Here is a 14,592-nt window from a genome sequence, read left to right as displayed (position 1 = left end):
TTTCTCTTGTGTTGCTGTCACTTACAGTAAGTAGTAGAAATCTGAGGCTAGATTCACAGTGGGACGTTGCGTTTTGATGCCACGTTAAAGTCGCACCGCAAGCTTACAACGCAACGCGCCCAAAAAGTGGCAACGCAGCGTTACCGTCGCATACAGCAGATACAGTAAAAAATACAGGCAATGAAAAGTATGCTTCCAAGTCATTACTGAGCATGTGCAAACAGTCCAACGCAGCTAATAACGTGTATAACGCACTGCATGCAGTACTTTTACTTAACGTGCAGCGTTAGGCACCAACGCAACGTGTGCACTGTGAACAGGGCATTGATTTTTCATTGCAGTGAGTTATTCTGCGTTAAATGCTGTTTTAACGCGCGACTTTAACGTCCCACTGTGAACTTAGCCTGAGAGAACTGACAGATTTCTACTACCTACTGTAAGTGACAGCAACATAGGAGAAAAGTAATTTATGGCTCATTTCACTCTGGATGAAACATGCTTTCTGATTTGTATGTGTTTACATACATATATTTAAAATTTCAAGATTTTCGCGACACTGAGAAAATTCTGGAAAAAAATTAATTGGAGAACGGCCCTTGACTTTTGTGGTTTTCATAAAAACAACAGTTCAAGTCTAAGGTTATCACACTATCACACACACAACACAGTAAAGCAAACAGATATTACTCGCTCCTACCAATCATTCCTTCGATATCGATGCTTAAACGTCGACATTTAAAATCAGGATCCGCTCCATTTTTGTGCAGGATGATCTGAGACACGACTTCATCAATCAGCTTAAAATACTGCGGCCTACAAAGCAAAGGAGGGAGAGGAAATAAAATAAAGAAAAACGGGAAAAACATAATGCAAGTATTGAGGTTTATTTTAAAGGCACTGACATGATCTGATGCCGCAGTGAGGCGATTTTAATTTGACACATAGCAATTTCAGCTTAGCAGAAGCAAGGAAAAATAAGGAAACCTGCTGAAAAATCGCCTGTTGTGACGGTCTTTACAGCAGAGGCGTCTCAGCGTGGTACAAGGCTGCTCAGGAAAGTTCGCTGACCAGGTTGCTTTGAAGTTGTGTTTTGAAAGTTTAAGTGGAGCAGAAACTTTGATATTAAAAAAATATACAGTTTTTATAAATAGAAAAGGGCATTTTTCAAGTCAACAACATTTGTCTGATTTTTCAGCACCTTTTTTTGGAATACAAAGATAATATACCAATCAAGCAATAACAACAACAAAATATTTGTAAAGCGCTTTTCTCCTGTAGGATCCAAAGCGCATAACCTTTTTTCAGATCAATACATAGTGATGTGTACAAGGGAAAAAATTATGTGATCATAAATGCCAGACTAAACAGGTGGCTTTTCAGTTTTAATTTAAACGTGTTTAGGGTTGGAACTGTCTTGATTATGTTTGGCAAGGCATTCCACAGGGTAGGGGCAGCATGACAGAAAGCTCTGGCTCCAAAGGCTTTTAGTAGAACTCTGGGGGTTGGTCAAGTTATTGGATCCTTTTGATCTGAGGTTGTGGAAGGTGTGACTCAGTTGCAACAAATCCTCCAGGTATCCAGGACCTAGGCTGTGTAGGGGTTTGAATGTTAGCATGACAATTTTGAAAAAGATTCTCCATTTTATCAGAATCAGAATCTTTTGTTGCACCAAGTACAAGAGGGGGATGTACCCGGAATTGGTTTTGGCTCATACAGGTTCTGGAAGGATGGGGGGATACTGTCCGAAAGCCAAGAGCCGAGGCTGCCATACTACGGCGCCACCAGTCTCACTTTGCATCAACTGTTTTCCCTAAGGAGAAATCAAAGGTTCAGCAGCAATGGCCCAGGGTAGCCAGCGTAGTGAGGATTGGTGTTATATGTACGTAAAGTGCTCACTGGAAATGTATTCCCGTTCACGATTACATTTCTTTCTTGTAACCGGCAGTATTGTAGTTTACTAAACATACTGCAAGCATCAACATCCCCAGCTCATGTACAAAGCACATAGAGATGTTTTTCTATGTACTGAATGGTCCTGTTGAACTGTATGTTACATTGTGAGCCCTGCTGAGGAGCGGTTGCTGAGGAGCCTTGTTCAAGGCTTTCTGTAAAGCTCTGTGGAAAAAACTCTTGGCACCGTGTAAATGTATAATTTTTATTATTCCACAGTCACTGTGCCTAGTACAAAGACTGAAAACCACCAGGCAAAAACAAGGGGCTCAAAAGGAGGATTAAGGCATACAAAGTAAACAGTACAGTATTGTATTGTGCATTCATGCCTTCTCTACATTCCATGGAAACTGGTTAATAGGTAAGGGATTGGGGAACATCCTGTGGAGGGGTGACAACACGTGAGCCAACATGTTGAATTGACAATTCCATAATAATAACCTACTGTGGTGAAGAGTCCACACGTGGGAGATTTAACATCATCATTGGTTAATTTCATATTCAGTATCAAACAGCCAAAGCAGAAGGGGACATGTGGCCCCAACACAAAGGAGCCTATTTATCTTAAAATCATAATTTTATACAAAAACATATGCTGTGTAGTTAATGTCATGAATTTGGCTAGTTCCTGATTATATAAGTGTGCACTCTGGACCGATTTTCCCATTTAGAATAATACTAATTGGATTTTAACTGAAACCAAATGCATTTTGAATAAATTCCAATTGGAAACAGCTATTTATTGATGTCAATGGAGGCTGCTATTTATAAAAGTCAAATTGGTGTTAGAACTCCTGTTGTAATTCGTTGTCTTCTAAGTAGTAAAATGCATGTGCTTGAGTCATCAAGCAAATGAACACTTTCCCCCTTACTTACCTGGGGCTTCCTCCAGCCCCTTGCAGCTGACATGTCCCACGCCGAAACTCTGCTCTCAGTCTCCGGCCCGGGGTCCCCGATGGTGTCTCACCAGGCCGTCCTCTACTGCGCCTATGTCAATCAAGTCCACGTTGTCCAAATTGTGCTGTGCTGGCGCAGTAGTTCTGTACAGTCCGGAGAACATGGACTTGATTGACAGTGGCGCTAGCGCAGGCACAGTAGAGGACGACCTCGAGGTCGGCCTCTGCACCAGCGGGGACCATGGGCCGTCAGCTGAGAGCGGAGCGGCGGTGTGGGACATGTCAGCAGCAAGGGGCTGGAGGAAGCCTCGAGTAAGTAGAGGGGGGGAAGTGTTTTTCGCCTGATGACTTCGTTAAGCAATAGCTATGCAGGGAAAGTGCCCACAAGTGGTCATCAGGGGTATAGCAGCTTTTTTTTATTAGTATCTATGAGCAATGAATTAGGAGTAAATGAGCAAAAGAAAAAAAAATTCTAAAAAGTATGGATTACTGTTGTAGGACTATGTACACTAACAAAAAAACGTATTAAGAAACCTTGTTATTATTTATAATTATTTCCAAATGGGCCCCTCAGTCCTTTTCACAGAAGCAATGAAAGAGCCCCAATGACATTACTGACAACTATAAAAAAGGATGTTTGGAGGCTTTTCTTTTGCCTATAATAATTGCCATACACCAGTAAACAATAGTAGTGGAAAACAATCAAATGCTATTAGGGCATCACTTACTATTAGTAAGTATGTCATAGTACTTGGGAATATATGGGGTCATTTAAGTACTGCTATCAACATAAGCAACCCTATATGTTTCTCATACTCTGAACCTTAACCAGCCTGCTGATATCTAACTCCAACCATCCCACCTGATGGACCCTTATGCCTTATCAAAAATCGCATGTCCTTCTTCATGCCTAACCTTACTGTACACATATAAATGAGAGGGGTATGTTGGCTGCCATATTTATTTTCTATTAAATACCAGTAACACCAGTTGCTTGGCAGTCCTGTTGATCTCCTAGGCTTCAGTAGTGTCTAAATCACACCTGGAACAAGCATGTGGCTAATCTGCATGATTGTCGGGGTCTATGGCTAAATGAATGATAGAGGCAGAGGATCAGCAGGACAGCCAAGAAATTTGTGTGGTTTAAAAGGAAAAAAAGTAAATAAATATGTCAGCTTCCATATTCCTCTCACTTCAGGTGTGCTTTTAACCACTACTACAAATAACCACTACCCCACATATATATAAGATGTACATTTCTCCCAGAGTCATACACACTATAGATTTTCTTATGTTAGCCATTAGTCTGAGACTTGATTCATGCTTTATGGATTTTCACTCCCCTCCTGTCCTCGCAGCCCCTTCAGTGACCACAAATGTAAGCTGGCAGTCTGAGTCCCTCGTATCAGATTTGCAGATAAAATAGGCAAGAAACATAAGAAGAAAAAAAGTCTGTAAAGCCACGGGAGCACTTAAAAAAAAATATTGATGTTAAGAGATTGTTTAGGGAAGCAGATCTAGAACAATCGTTATGCAGACATGCTGTTCTGCTCACAGTTGAGCAAATGAAACTGCTCTATGGAGTTCCCACAGGGATCAATAGGCAGATGAACAACCTACTAGGGAGGCCAGCAATGTTGAGGGGCTCCCGTACACACTTTACATTTCCAGTTCCAAGGTGTGTACATAGCTTTACTTTTTTGCTGCTGGATTTACAGACTCTAGCATATGTTGACCTTACTTTATATGTAGGGATACTGCATTAAAGTGGGGGTGTCACCATAAAAATCAAATTTCAGCAGCAACTGGTCTGAGTGTATTAAGTGATAAAGATGCTAATCCTGCATTCAAAACTTTCAAAACATTTTCTGCTGTTATGATTTGGAGTTATCACATACCTTAGGAGCACTGGCCCTTTAGTAGTCAGTGCCAAACAGTTGCATGCTGGGGGTTCTTTTTATCTATAATATATTCCTCCTTTTCCCCTTATTTCCCTGCTAGCTGCTTATCTGAAACACGATCCCCTGCTCACTTGTGTTTACAAGCAAGGCTGAGGTGACTCAGCGATTGGAGGAGAAAAGAAAAAAGTAAAGGGCAGAAATGACATCAGGATTTAGCCTAAACTGTGCTCAAGACATGGCCCCCACCAGGAACACAATTCTCTTCATTTACTATATAACATTCACTGAAATCAAAACGTGGACAGTACAATATATGTGTTATATAAGTAGATAGATACTTGATCTACTTACATATGTTTTTTTCCCTGGCATAGTATGGATGATCCTCCTGCTTTAGGGATTTTAGGTTTAACTCTTTCAACTGACAAACAGGGGACACAAATATTACAGGCCAAAAATGCTGTAGTTCAGTGGATAATACTGACAAACAGTAGCTGCCACATAATAAAAACTGTAGAAATCAGCTATTGGAAAGTAAAGGCAGAGAATAAATTCTGCAAGGAGAATATATGTTGCTGAAAGTCATATTTATGCATTATGCAGGTTTTCTTTACTAAATTAAGTTATAAGTTTATATACATTTAGGGTGCTTTTTTAAAAAAACTCACTTTATAACCCCTCTCTGGATTTCAGTAGTAGAAGTATAAAATAAACAGCATGGGACCACACAGCTGTCATGATGCGCAGGAGGGAAATGCGTTCCGTCTCCTGGGGAAGAATGTACTTTGGCACGAAAAGTACAAATCAATCCCAGAACAACAGAAAAGGACCTTGTGAAGCTGCTGGAGAAAACCGCTAGAAAAGTATCTATAGCCACAATAAAACAAGAACTGTATCGACATAACCTAAAAGGCTGCTCAGTAAGGAAGAAGTCACCGCTTCAAAGCAGCCACAAAAAGCGAGACTGAAGTTTGCAGGGCATGTGGGGACAGAGATCGCACTTCCTGTAGAAATTTCATCTAGTCTGGAAGGGCCCGTGAAATGCGTTGTCTATCGGTTTTCCAGCTGAACTGGTGTCCTATCTTCCGGAGAGGTAAGAGAATGCCTCTTGTTGAACTTTTAGATGTCAATAGATTAAAACAATATCTTCAAATTTTGGGTGCCTCTATCCCCACAAATTTCCAGTCAGACCTCCTTTGTAGAATATATATATATATTTTTTTTTTTCAAAACTACAAATTTAGGAGAGCAACCTTCCAGCATCCAACAGGTCCTAGAATGCCGAGCAGGGATGGATAATTTCCTAAAGCCTGAGACTCACAAGTCAAAGGACCCCCCCATTAAGTATGGGGTGGGTTCATTATGTCATGGAGGTGCCTTGCTGAAGGAGGAACTTCTGCCCTTCACAAAATATATGGCATCATGAGGAAGGAAAATTACGTAGAAATGCAACATCTCAAAAGCAGAATATGTTGCTAGAAACTTGGAATTAGAAATATAAAAAAAAACAAAAAAAGCGTACAATGTCCTGGACCCAGCTTTCTGAGGAAGCTTTATTTGAGCGCCATGAAGGTCAGGACTTCAGTGTGTAGCTTGTATAAAGGTGTAAATTAGCTGTCCCATTTAATTGCTCATCACACAGTCCATGTCTAAACCGTTAGCAACTAAATGAATACAATCCTAAGAGAAGATTGTCAAAATTCTGCCCAATTAAACTTTTTTTCCTCCCTAGGGTCATGGTACTCAGTGTTACAAGGTCTCAGGTGGGAATGGGGAGTGAGTGTGTTAAATTTGGTGTTGGCGTTCTCACAGTCTCCCACCATGACACCTCCTGGTAGAGAAATGTTACACTACAGAAAGATGGCCTAGGCTATAAGAAGATTGCCAATACCCTGAAACTGAGCTGCTTCATGGTAGCCAAGACCATGCAGTAATTTAACAGGACAGATCCATTCAGAACAAACCTTGCTATCGTTGACCAAAGAAGTTGAGTGCACATGCTAGGCGTCATATCCAGAGATCGGCTTTTTCAAAGAGACGTGTGAGTGCTGGCAGCATTGCTGCAAAGGTTGAAGGGGTTGGGGTTTAGCCTATCAATGCTCAGATCATTTGCTGCCTACTGTATCATATTCGTCCACATGGCTATCATCCCAGAAGGATTGTATACAAGAAAGCCCGCAAACAGTATGCTGAAGACAAGCAGACAAAGGAAGGGATTACTGAAACCATGTCCTGTGGTTGGTCTGATGAGACCAAGATAAAAGTATTTGATTCATATGATGTCAAGCATGTGTGGTGGCAAGCAAGTGAGGAGTGCAAAAGCAAGTGTGTCTTGCCTACAGTGAAACATGGTGGTGGGAGGGTTATAGTTTGAGTGCTGCCAACACTGGAGAAGTACAGTTTATTGAGGGAACCGTAATTGCCAACATGTACTGAGATATACTGAAGCAGAACATGAATGCCCCCCTTTCCCCCGGAAACTTGGCCACAGGGCAGAATTCCAACATGATAACTACCCCGAACACACCTTCAAGGCAACCACTGCTTGCTAAGAAGCTGAGGGTAAAGGTGCTGAACTGGCCAAGCATGTCTCCAGACCTAAACCCTTTTTATCATCTATGGGGAATCCCTAAAAGGAAGGCGGAGGAGCGCAAGATCTCTAAAATTCACCAGCTTCATGCGGTCATCATGGAGGCATGGAAGATGATTCTAATGGCAACTTGTGACACTAGTTAACTCCATGCCCAAGAGGGTTAAGTCAGTGCTGGAAAATAATAGTGGGCAGACAAAATATCGACACTTTGGGCACTATTTTGACATTCTTCACTTAGGGGTGTACTCACTTTTGTTGCCAGTGGTTTAGACATTAATGGCTGTGTGTTGAGTTAGTTTGATGGGATAGCAAGTTTACACTATTATACAAGCTGTATGCTGACTACTTTACATTGCATCACAGCCTCAATCTTCAGCGTTGTCGCATGAAAAGATAGAAAAACCTTTTGGAGAATGTGAGAGGTGTACTCACTTTTGTGAGATACTGTATATAGAGTCATTGCACAGACAACATAAACCAAACTGAAGCATTCACATTGTATATAACGACTCTTTTGAAAGCACATTAGTATCCAGGTTACTGCAGGTAGATGCTAGAGGTTGATATACAGACATTTCCTGTGGATGTTTCCAAGGCCGGACTCATACATTTTGTGCATCTAGGCCAAGAATGTTGTGACTCCACTTTCTTGTGTAGCAGTGCCCCTCCCATTCCATGTGCAGCCCCCTCTTCCATGCGTTTCATCCATGTACTGTAGCGCCCCTCCCATTCCACATGCAGCCCCCTCTTCCATGTGTAGGATTCATGTGCAGCAGCCCCCCTCCCATTCCATGTACAGCCCCCTCTTCCATGCGTTTCATCCATGTGCAGCAGTGCCCCTCCTATTCCATGTACAGCCCCCTCTTCCATGTGTATCATCTATGTGAAGCAGTGCTCCTCCTATTCCATGTGCAGCCCCCTCTTCCATGTGCATCATCCACGTGCAGCAGCCCCATTCCATGTGCAGCCCCCTATTCCATGTGTATCATCCATGTGCAGCAGTGCCCCTCCTATTCCATGTGCAGCCCCCTCCTCCATATGCACCATCCACATACAGCAGCCCCATTCCATGTGCATCATCCATGTGCAGCAGTGCCCCTCCCATTCCATGGACAGCCCCCTCTTCCATGTGTATCATCCATGTGCAGCAGTGCCCCCCCATTCCATGTACAGCCCCCTCTTCCATGTGTATCATCCATGTGCAGCAGTGCCCCTCCCATTCCATGTACAGCCCCCTCTTCCATGTGTACCATCCATGTGCAGCAGTGCCCCTCCCATTCCATGTGCAGCCCCCTCTTCCATGTGCATCATCCATGTACAGCCCCCTCTTCCATGTGTATCATCCACATGCAGCAGCCCCCCTCCCATTCCATGTGCAGCCCCCTCTTCCATGTGTATCATCCATGTGCAGCAGCGCCCCTCCCATTCCATGTACAGCCCCCTCTTCCATGTGTATCATCCAAGTGCAGCAGCCCCCCTCCCATTCCATGTACAGCCCCCTCTTCCATGTGTTTCATCCATGTGCAGCAGTGCCCCTCCTATTCCATGTGCAGCCCCCTCTTCCATGTGTATCATCCATGTGCAGCAGTGCCCCTCCTATTCCATGTGCAGCCCCCTCTTCCATGTGCATCATCCACATACAGCAGCCCCATTCCATGTGCAGCCCCCTTTTCCATGTGCATCATCCACATACAGCAGCCCCATTCCATGTGCAGCCCACTCTTCCATGTGTATCATCCATGTGCAGCAGTGCCCCTCCTATTCCATGTGCAGCCCCCTCTTCCATGTGCATCATCCACATACAGCAGCCCCATTCCATGTGCAGCCTCCTCTTCCATGTGTGTCATCCATGTGCAGCAGTGCCCCTCCTATTCCATGTGCAGCCCCCTCTTCCATGCGTTTCATCCATGTGCAGCAGCGCCCCTCCCATTCCATGTACAGCCCCCTCTTCCATGCGTTTCATCCATGTGCAGCAGCCCCCCTCCCAATCCATGTACAGCCCCCTCTTCCATGTGCATCATCCATGTACGGTATGCAGCCCCTCCCACTCCATGTGCAGCCCCCTCTTCCAGGTGCATCATCCATGTACGGTATGCAGCCTCTCCCATTTCATGTGTATCCCCCTATTCCTTGTGTAGCATAAATGTACTGTAGCCCCTCTCATTAACAGCATCCCCTTTTCATGGGTTGCTCCCCATTTTTAGCCTCCTCTTTCATATGCAGCAACTCTTAATGTTCAGGTGCCCCCTAGGGCCGTTGCCGCCCAAGGCCCGGGCCTTTGTTGCCTTTCCAGAAATCCAGCCCTGGATGTTTTTGTCTGGTTTCCAGAACACATGGCTGGATTAGCAAGTGGAGCATCCACAAGTGGGGTTGTGCAGGTACACAGAGCTCTGGCAGGCTCTGGGGATTTACTGTAACACCTTTTGTCAGGAATCTGCAGGGATAAGCTCTCTGTATTACTAGCATGGCTGCTGGTGCACAACATGTAAAATCCCTTTGTGAGTAAACTTTCATGATAAAGGGATAGGACCACAGAGAACAGCACATCTCTATCCAGTTTATAAATAATCTGATTCTGATTATGTCTTCTCAAGCTGCAGCTCAGAAAAGGGACCACAGTTAATGCAATTAACGTCCGACCATTAGCAATCAAGCAAGACCCACTTTGGATAGCGGATTCGTCTGAGCTTAAGTATTATCTGAAAAGTAATGGGCCTTTGACAGTCAGGCTATTCTGTAAATAACCAGCTCAGGGTACTGTTGCACATGAATAAATAAAATAAAGAAGATTAAGAAATGTAAAAAAAAAAAAGCCAACAGACTCCTCGTGGAGTAAGAATGCCATCTGCTGGCAACTTAGAGGAATAGCAGGCCACAACACACAGCACGCCCTGACAAATACAGTGAGTCAAATCACTGCCATCTATCACTTCCTATAAATGACCTCTTTAGACACAGAATCGCTGTCTTTGCCTAGATGGGAGGACCTTGCAGGACACATGTGAAGGAAGATTCTAATAAATCTGTCTGCGCCATCACATTACTGCTTGAGGCAGATGGAATCACAGACAGACCTGATTTACTGCTGCTAAAGAGTGAAATAGACATGTGTCAGTCTCGTGTGCCACAGCACAATCTGAACCTACAGTCTGTCTCTGTGGGGAAAAACCTGAGGCTCAATGCAAAGAAAGCAGCTATATACACTCATATATACATTCTTTTGCAGTGGATGATACAATCTTTTTCATCCAATTTTACTAAATCTATGTAGTAGAAGGGTAAATTAAATGAATATACTAAATGGCTAATTTAGGCAGGTCCCTTATCCTATACAATAAAACCTAATTGTCCCTGCGTCATCCTTCCTGTCCCTGTCTGTGTGTCCGTGGGTTGTTCGTACTGCGCATGTGCGCGGTACAGACAACCATTGGGACAGGACGACGGGACAGGGAGCCGGGCGGGTGAGCGCACACTGACTGGCAGCGTGAAGAGACCTAGAACCCGTTTTTAAACGGGCGTAGGCCAACTAGTATTACATAAAAATGGTAACATTGGATGACAAAGATTCATTAGTGGCCACCATTAGGCTTTTCTGTTCAAGTGTACATGAGATGGGTAAAAAAAAAAAAAAAAGGTAAAAAAAAAAAAAAAAAAATATATATATATATATATATATATATATATATATATATATATATATATATATATATATATATATATATATATATATATATATATATATATATATATATATATATACATACACATACACATACACACACACACACACACACACACACACACGGGTGGGGCTTCCTCTAGCCCCCTCCAGGCCGATCACTCCCTCAGCGTCTTCCTCCATCACCTGGGTCCTCTGCAATTCGGCCCATAAAGTCCTTCAGTCGGAGCATGCAAAGTCCAGCAGCGCACTCCACCCTATAGGAATCGTTCTGCGCCTGCACAGTAGTACTATGCAGGCACAGGATACTCTCAGCAACAGGAGCTTAATGGGGGTGTGGTCGGGCATGCGCAGTACACCCTAGACCGAAGACTTTACGGGCCAAATTGCGGAAAATACAGGCGGCGCAGGAGGACGGTGAGGGAGCAATCAGCCTGATGGAGGTATGTATAATATTTTTATATACCCCCGTCTCAGGTTCCCTTTATGGGTGACATATATTTGGCATGTGTGAGAGCCAGCCTCTTAGAGAAAGAGAGAAGGAAATTCCAGCGACGGTAGTAACAGCGCCAGTCACACTATGAGGCCTTTCATAGCTCTCGCAATCTTTCCCTGTTGCTGAATACAGCAATTTGTTGCAGATGAAAGGAGGTGAACAGGCAAAAGTATCATTACAGCAGTTTCATTTTTAGCAATACAAAACTAACCTAAAATAATGCAGTAAATATAAATGGATATTATTTAAAAAAAAAAAAAAAAACTAGACCTGAACTTGGGTGCTTTAAATGACATCCGAGGTAAAAATGAACTGATAAGATAAACAATTGTCTCTATCCTCGTCCTCATTAATTTTTTTTTTAATATATCCTGCACTTTTATTTTATATTTATATCAAGTTTTTACATTTTTACTGCATGCATTGTAGTATGCCAGAGCTCAAATCTATGAACGATTGACCCTTTTTATCTCTTTTCTGCTCTCAGAGGCCATTTACTGACAGGAAAGTGTTTTATGGCTGTAATTTCTTATCAGTAAGGGATATTGCTATAGTCCGACCCGGACAGAAACTGTCATTTTCATACTTGATGTTTAACATTTTGAGGCAGAGAAAGAAAAAAAGGAACACAGCAGTCATTTGTGTGCTTGTCACTATACATACACATGTCTATCAAATTAGGTCACATGTCACCTCGGTTGTCCTTTAACAAATATAAAATCGGCTTTCTAAAGTAACTTCCGACCTCCAGCCCAGAGATGGTAAATCATGCCACGAGTATCTGACAAAAATCACAAAAGCTTGGTGGTTTCATTCAATTTCCTGTTTGAGTGCATCCTGCTGGCAGAGAAACGTCCACCTGTAGTTTTGTGAGCAGATCTCTTGTATTACAGCGATTGCCTCCTGCCTACCTTGCATCATAGTCGTTACGGATGAGAAGGAGATGCTGCAGGATGGAGAGGAATAGCTGTTCTGCGCTGGAGTCCTTCACTGTGTTCTGCAGTAGCTGGAAAACTTCTTGTACATCAGTAGAATCAGTGTTAAGGTGGAAATAAAGACCAGATAAATTCTATTCACTTAAAATTGACTACAGACAACTCCATAAGTGAGATGTATGGAGCTTTGCGACATGCCCTGACCTTAGGGCTAGTTCACAGTGCTCAGTTGCATTGCAGAATACTTGTGAATGTCAGCTCACTGCCCATACAATCCTATGGGCCTGTTCGAGGGATTTTGAAGTAAAAAACAACATTACAGCACCACTATCACCTATTGTGAAATGTATAAAAAAAAAAAAAAGTAGTAGAATCCTTTAAAGGGAACCTGAACTGAGAAGGATATGGCTTTTTCCTTTTAAAATAATACCAGTTGTCTGACTCTCCTGCTGACCCTGTGTCTCTGATGCTGGGAATACACGGTTCATTTTGAACAGTGTATCGAGCCGCTCGATAGATTCCGGCGCGTCCCCGCTCGTCCCCACGGGTGGCTTCTTATCTTCTTTTTCGTTTTTTACTATTGTCCTGCCCATGGTATCGAGCGGGGAATCGATCCGACGGGGTGTAGGACAGGTCGGAAATGATCAATCGAACCATCAGAGGCTCGATTACACGGTTCAAAACGAACCGTGTATTCCCAGCATAATACTATTAGCCACAGCCCTTCATCAAGCATGCAAATCAGATGCTCTGACTGAAGTCAGACTGGATTAGCTCTATGCTTGTTTAAGGTGTGTGATTCATACACTACTGCAGACAAAGATCAGCAGGACTGACAAGCAACTGGTATTGTTTAAAAGGAAACATCCATATCCCCTTTAAGGGTTGGTAGTTTCAGACAGTCAGAGCAGAGGGTTGTCCTCTGCTCTGCCTATCTGAAACTGGAAAGAGGTCCTTCAGCTGCTATGATGTTTCTGCATCTCTTCACAAAAGCAGATGACAGTTACTACTGTGCTAATGGCAGCTGTATATGTCGTTGGGATGGTCCAATGACTACCAGCTCAAGGAGAGGGGAATATTTTCTTGCATCAAAAGGATGATTAATTGCTCTCCACCGCAGGCACTAAAGCATCCCAGAAGTCTGTTGGTAACAGCATCTCATGCAGAATGTCATATTAAAGTGAACCTCCGGACTAAAATCTACTCAGCAGCACTGAAAAGGCTTGGTGTTTCTTTAACAGTTTCACAGCATCAGAACTTTGTTTTTCTTACCAAAGTCTCATTTTTAGCTGCATTTTTAGCTAAGCTCCGCCCCATCAAAGAAAACTGCCCGGGCTTTTTTCCCCTGATGCTGTGCAAAGCATGATGGGATTTCTGATGATGATGTTCTCATTGCCTAGCAACTGGGAAGGGTGATCAGGACACAGGACAGTTGGAACTGTGTCTCATGCTCCCTGTCACCTCCTTTCAACCAAAAAGATGGCTGCCCTCATGAAATCAAACATTTGCCTGCTCTTTTAAAACAGGGTGGGTAAGAGATTATATTACCTATCTATTTTAAAGAGACTCCGTAACAAAAATTGCATCCTGTTTTTTATCATCCTACAAGTTCCAAAAGCTATTCTAATGTGTTCTGGCTTACTGCAGCACTTTGTACTATCACAGTCTCTGTAATAAATCAATGTATCTTTCCCTTGTCAGACTTGTCAGCCTGTGTCTGGAAGGGTGCCAAGTTCTTCAGTGTTGTGGTTCTGCTATGCACTCCCCCCTCAGGGGGGAAAGAAACACACAAATGATCTCTTGAGATTCAAAAGGAATGCTGTATACAGCCTGCTTGTGTATGGATGTATTTTCTATGTGTGGACATACTGTACATCAACCTACTTCCTGTTTTGGTGGCCATTTTGTTTGTTTATAAACAAACTTTTTAAAACTGTTTTTAACCACTTTTAATGCGGCGGGGAGCCTCGAAATTGTGACAGAGGGTAATAGGAGATGTCCCTTAACGCACTGGTATGTTTACTTTAGTGCGATTTTAACAATACAGATTCTCTTTAATTAACATAACTAATGTATCTTAATGATAGTATGTTTGTTTAGGCTGGAGTTCCTCTTTAATCTACACTGTAGGAGTGATTTATG

The 14,592-nt window shown here is 42.9% G+C and overlaps 1 protein-coding gene across 1 annotated transcript in view; it reads right to left on the bottom strand.

The window, feature by feature from the left end:
- The window catches only part of DIAPH1 (diaphanous related formin 1), a 239,636-nt gene that overhangs the window by 35,999 nt on the left and 189,045 nt on the right, over window positions 1–14,592 (bottom strand). Inside the window, exons 12-13 of the mRNA XM_068277775.1 lie at window positions 12,427–12,543; window positions 698–813 (exon numbers count right to left, since the gene is read on the bottom strand). Coding sequence (XP_068133876.1) covers window positions 698–813; window positions 12,427–12,543 — 233 coding nt within the window. The remainder of the gene's footprint in view (window positions 1–697; window positions 814–12,426; window positions 12,544–14,592) is intronic.

Source organism: Hyperolius riggenbachi, chromosome 3 (genome assembly GCF_040937935.1).
Source record: "Hyperolius riggenbachi isolate aHypRig1 chromosome 3, aHypRig1.pri, whole genome shotgun sequence".
Classification (NCBI taxonomy): Eukaryota; Metazoa; Chordata; class Amphibia; order Anura; family Hyperoliidae; genus Hyperolius; species Hyperolius riggenbachi.
The sequence above is the reverse complement of the archived record's forward strand: the minus strand, read 5'-3'. Positions and strand labels throughout refer to the sequence as shown.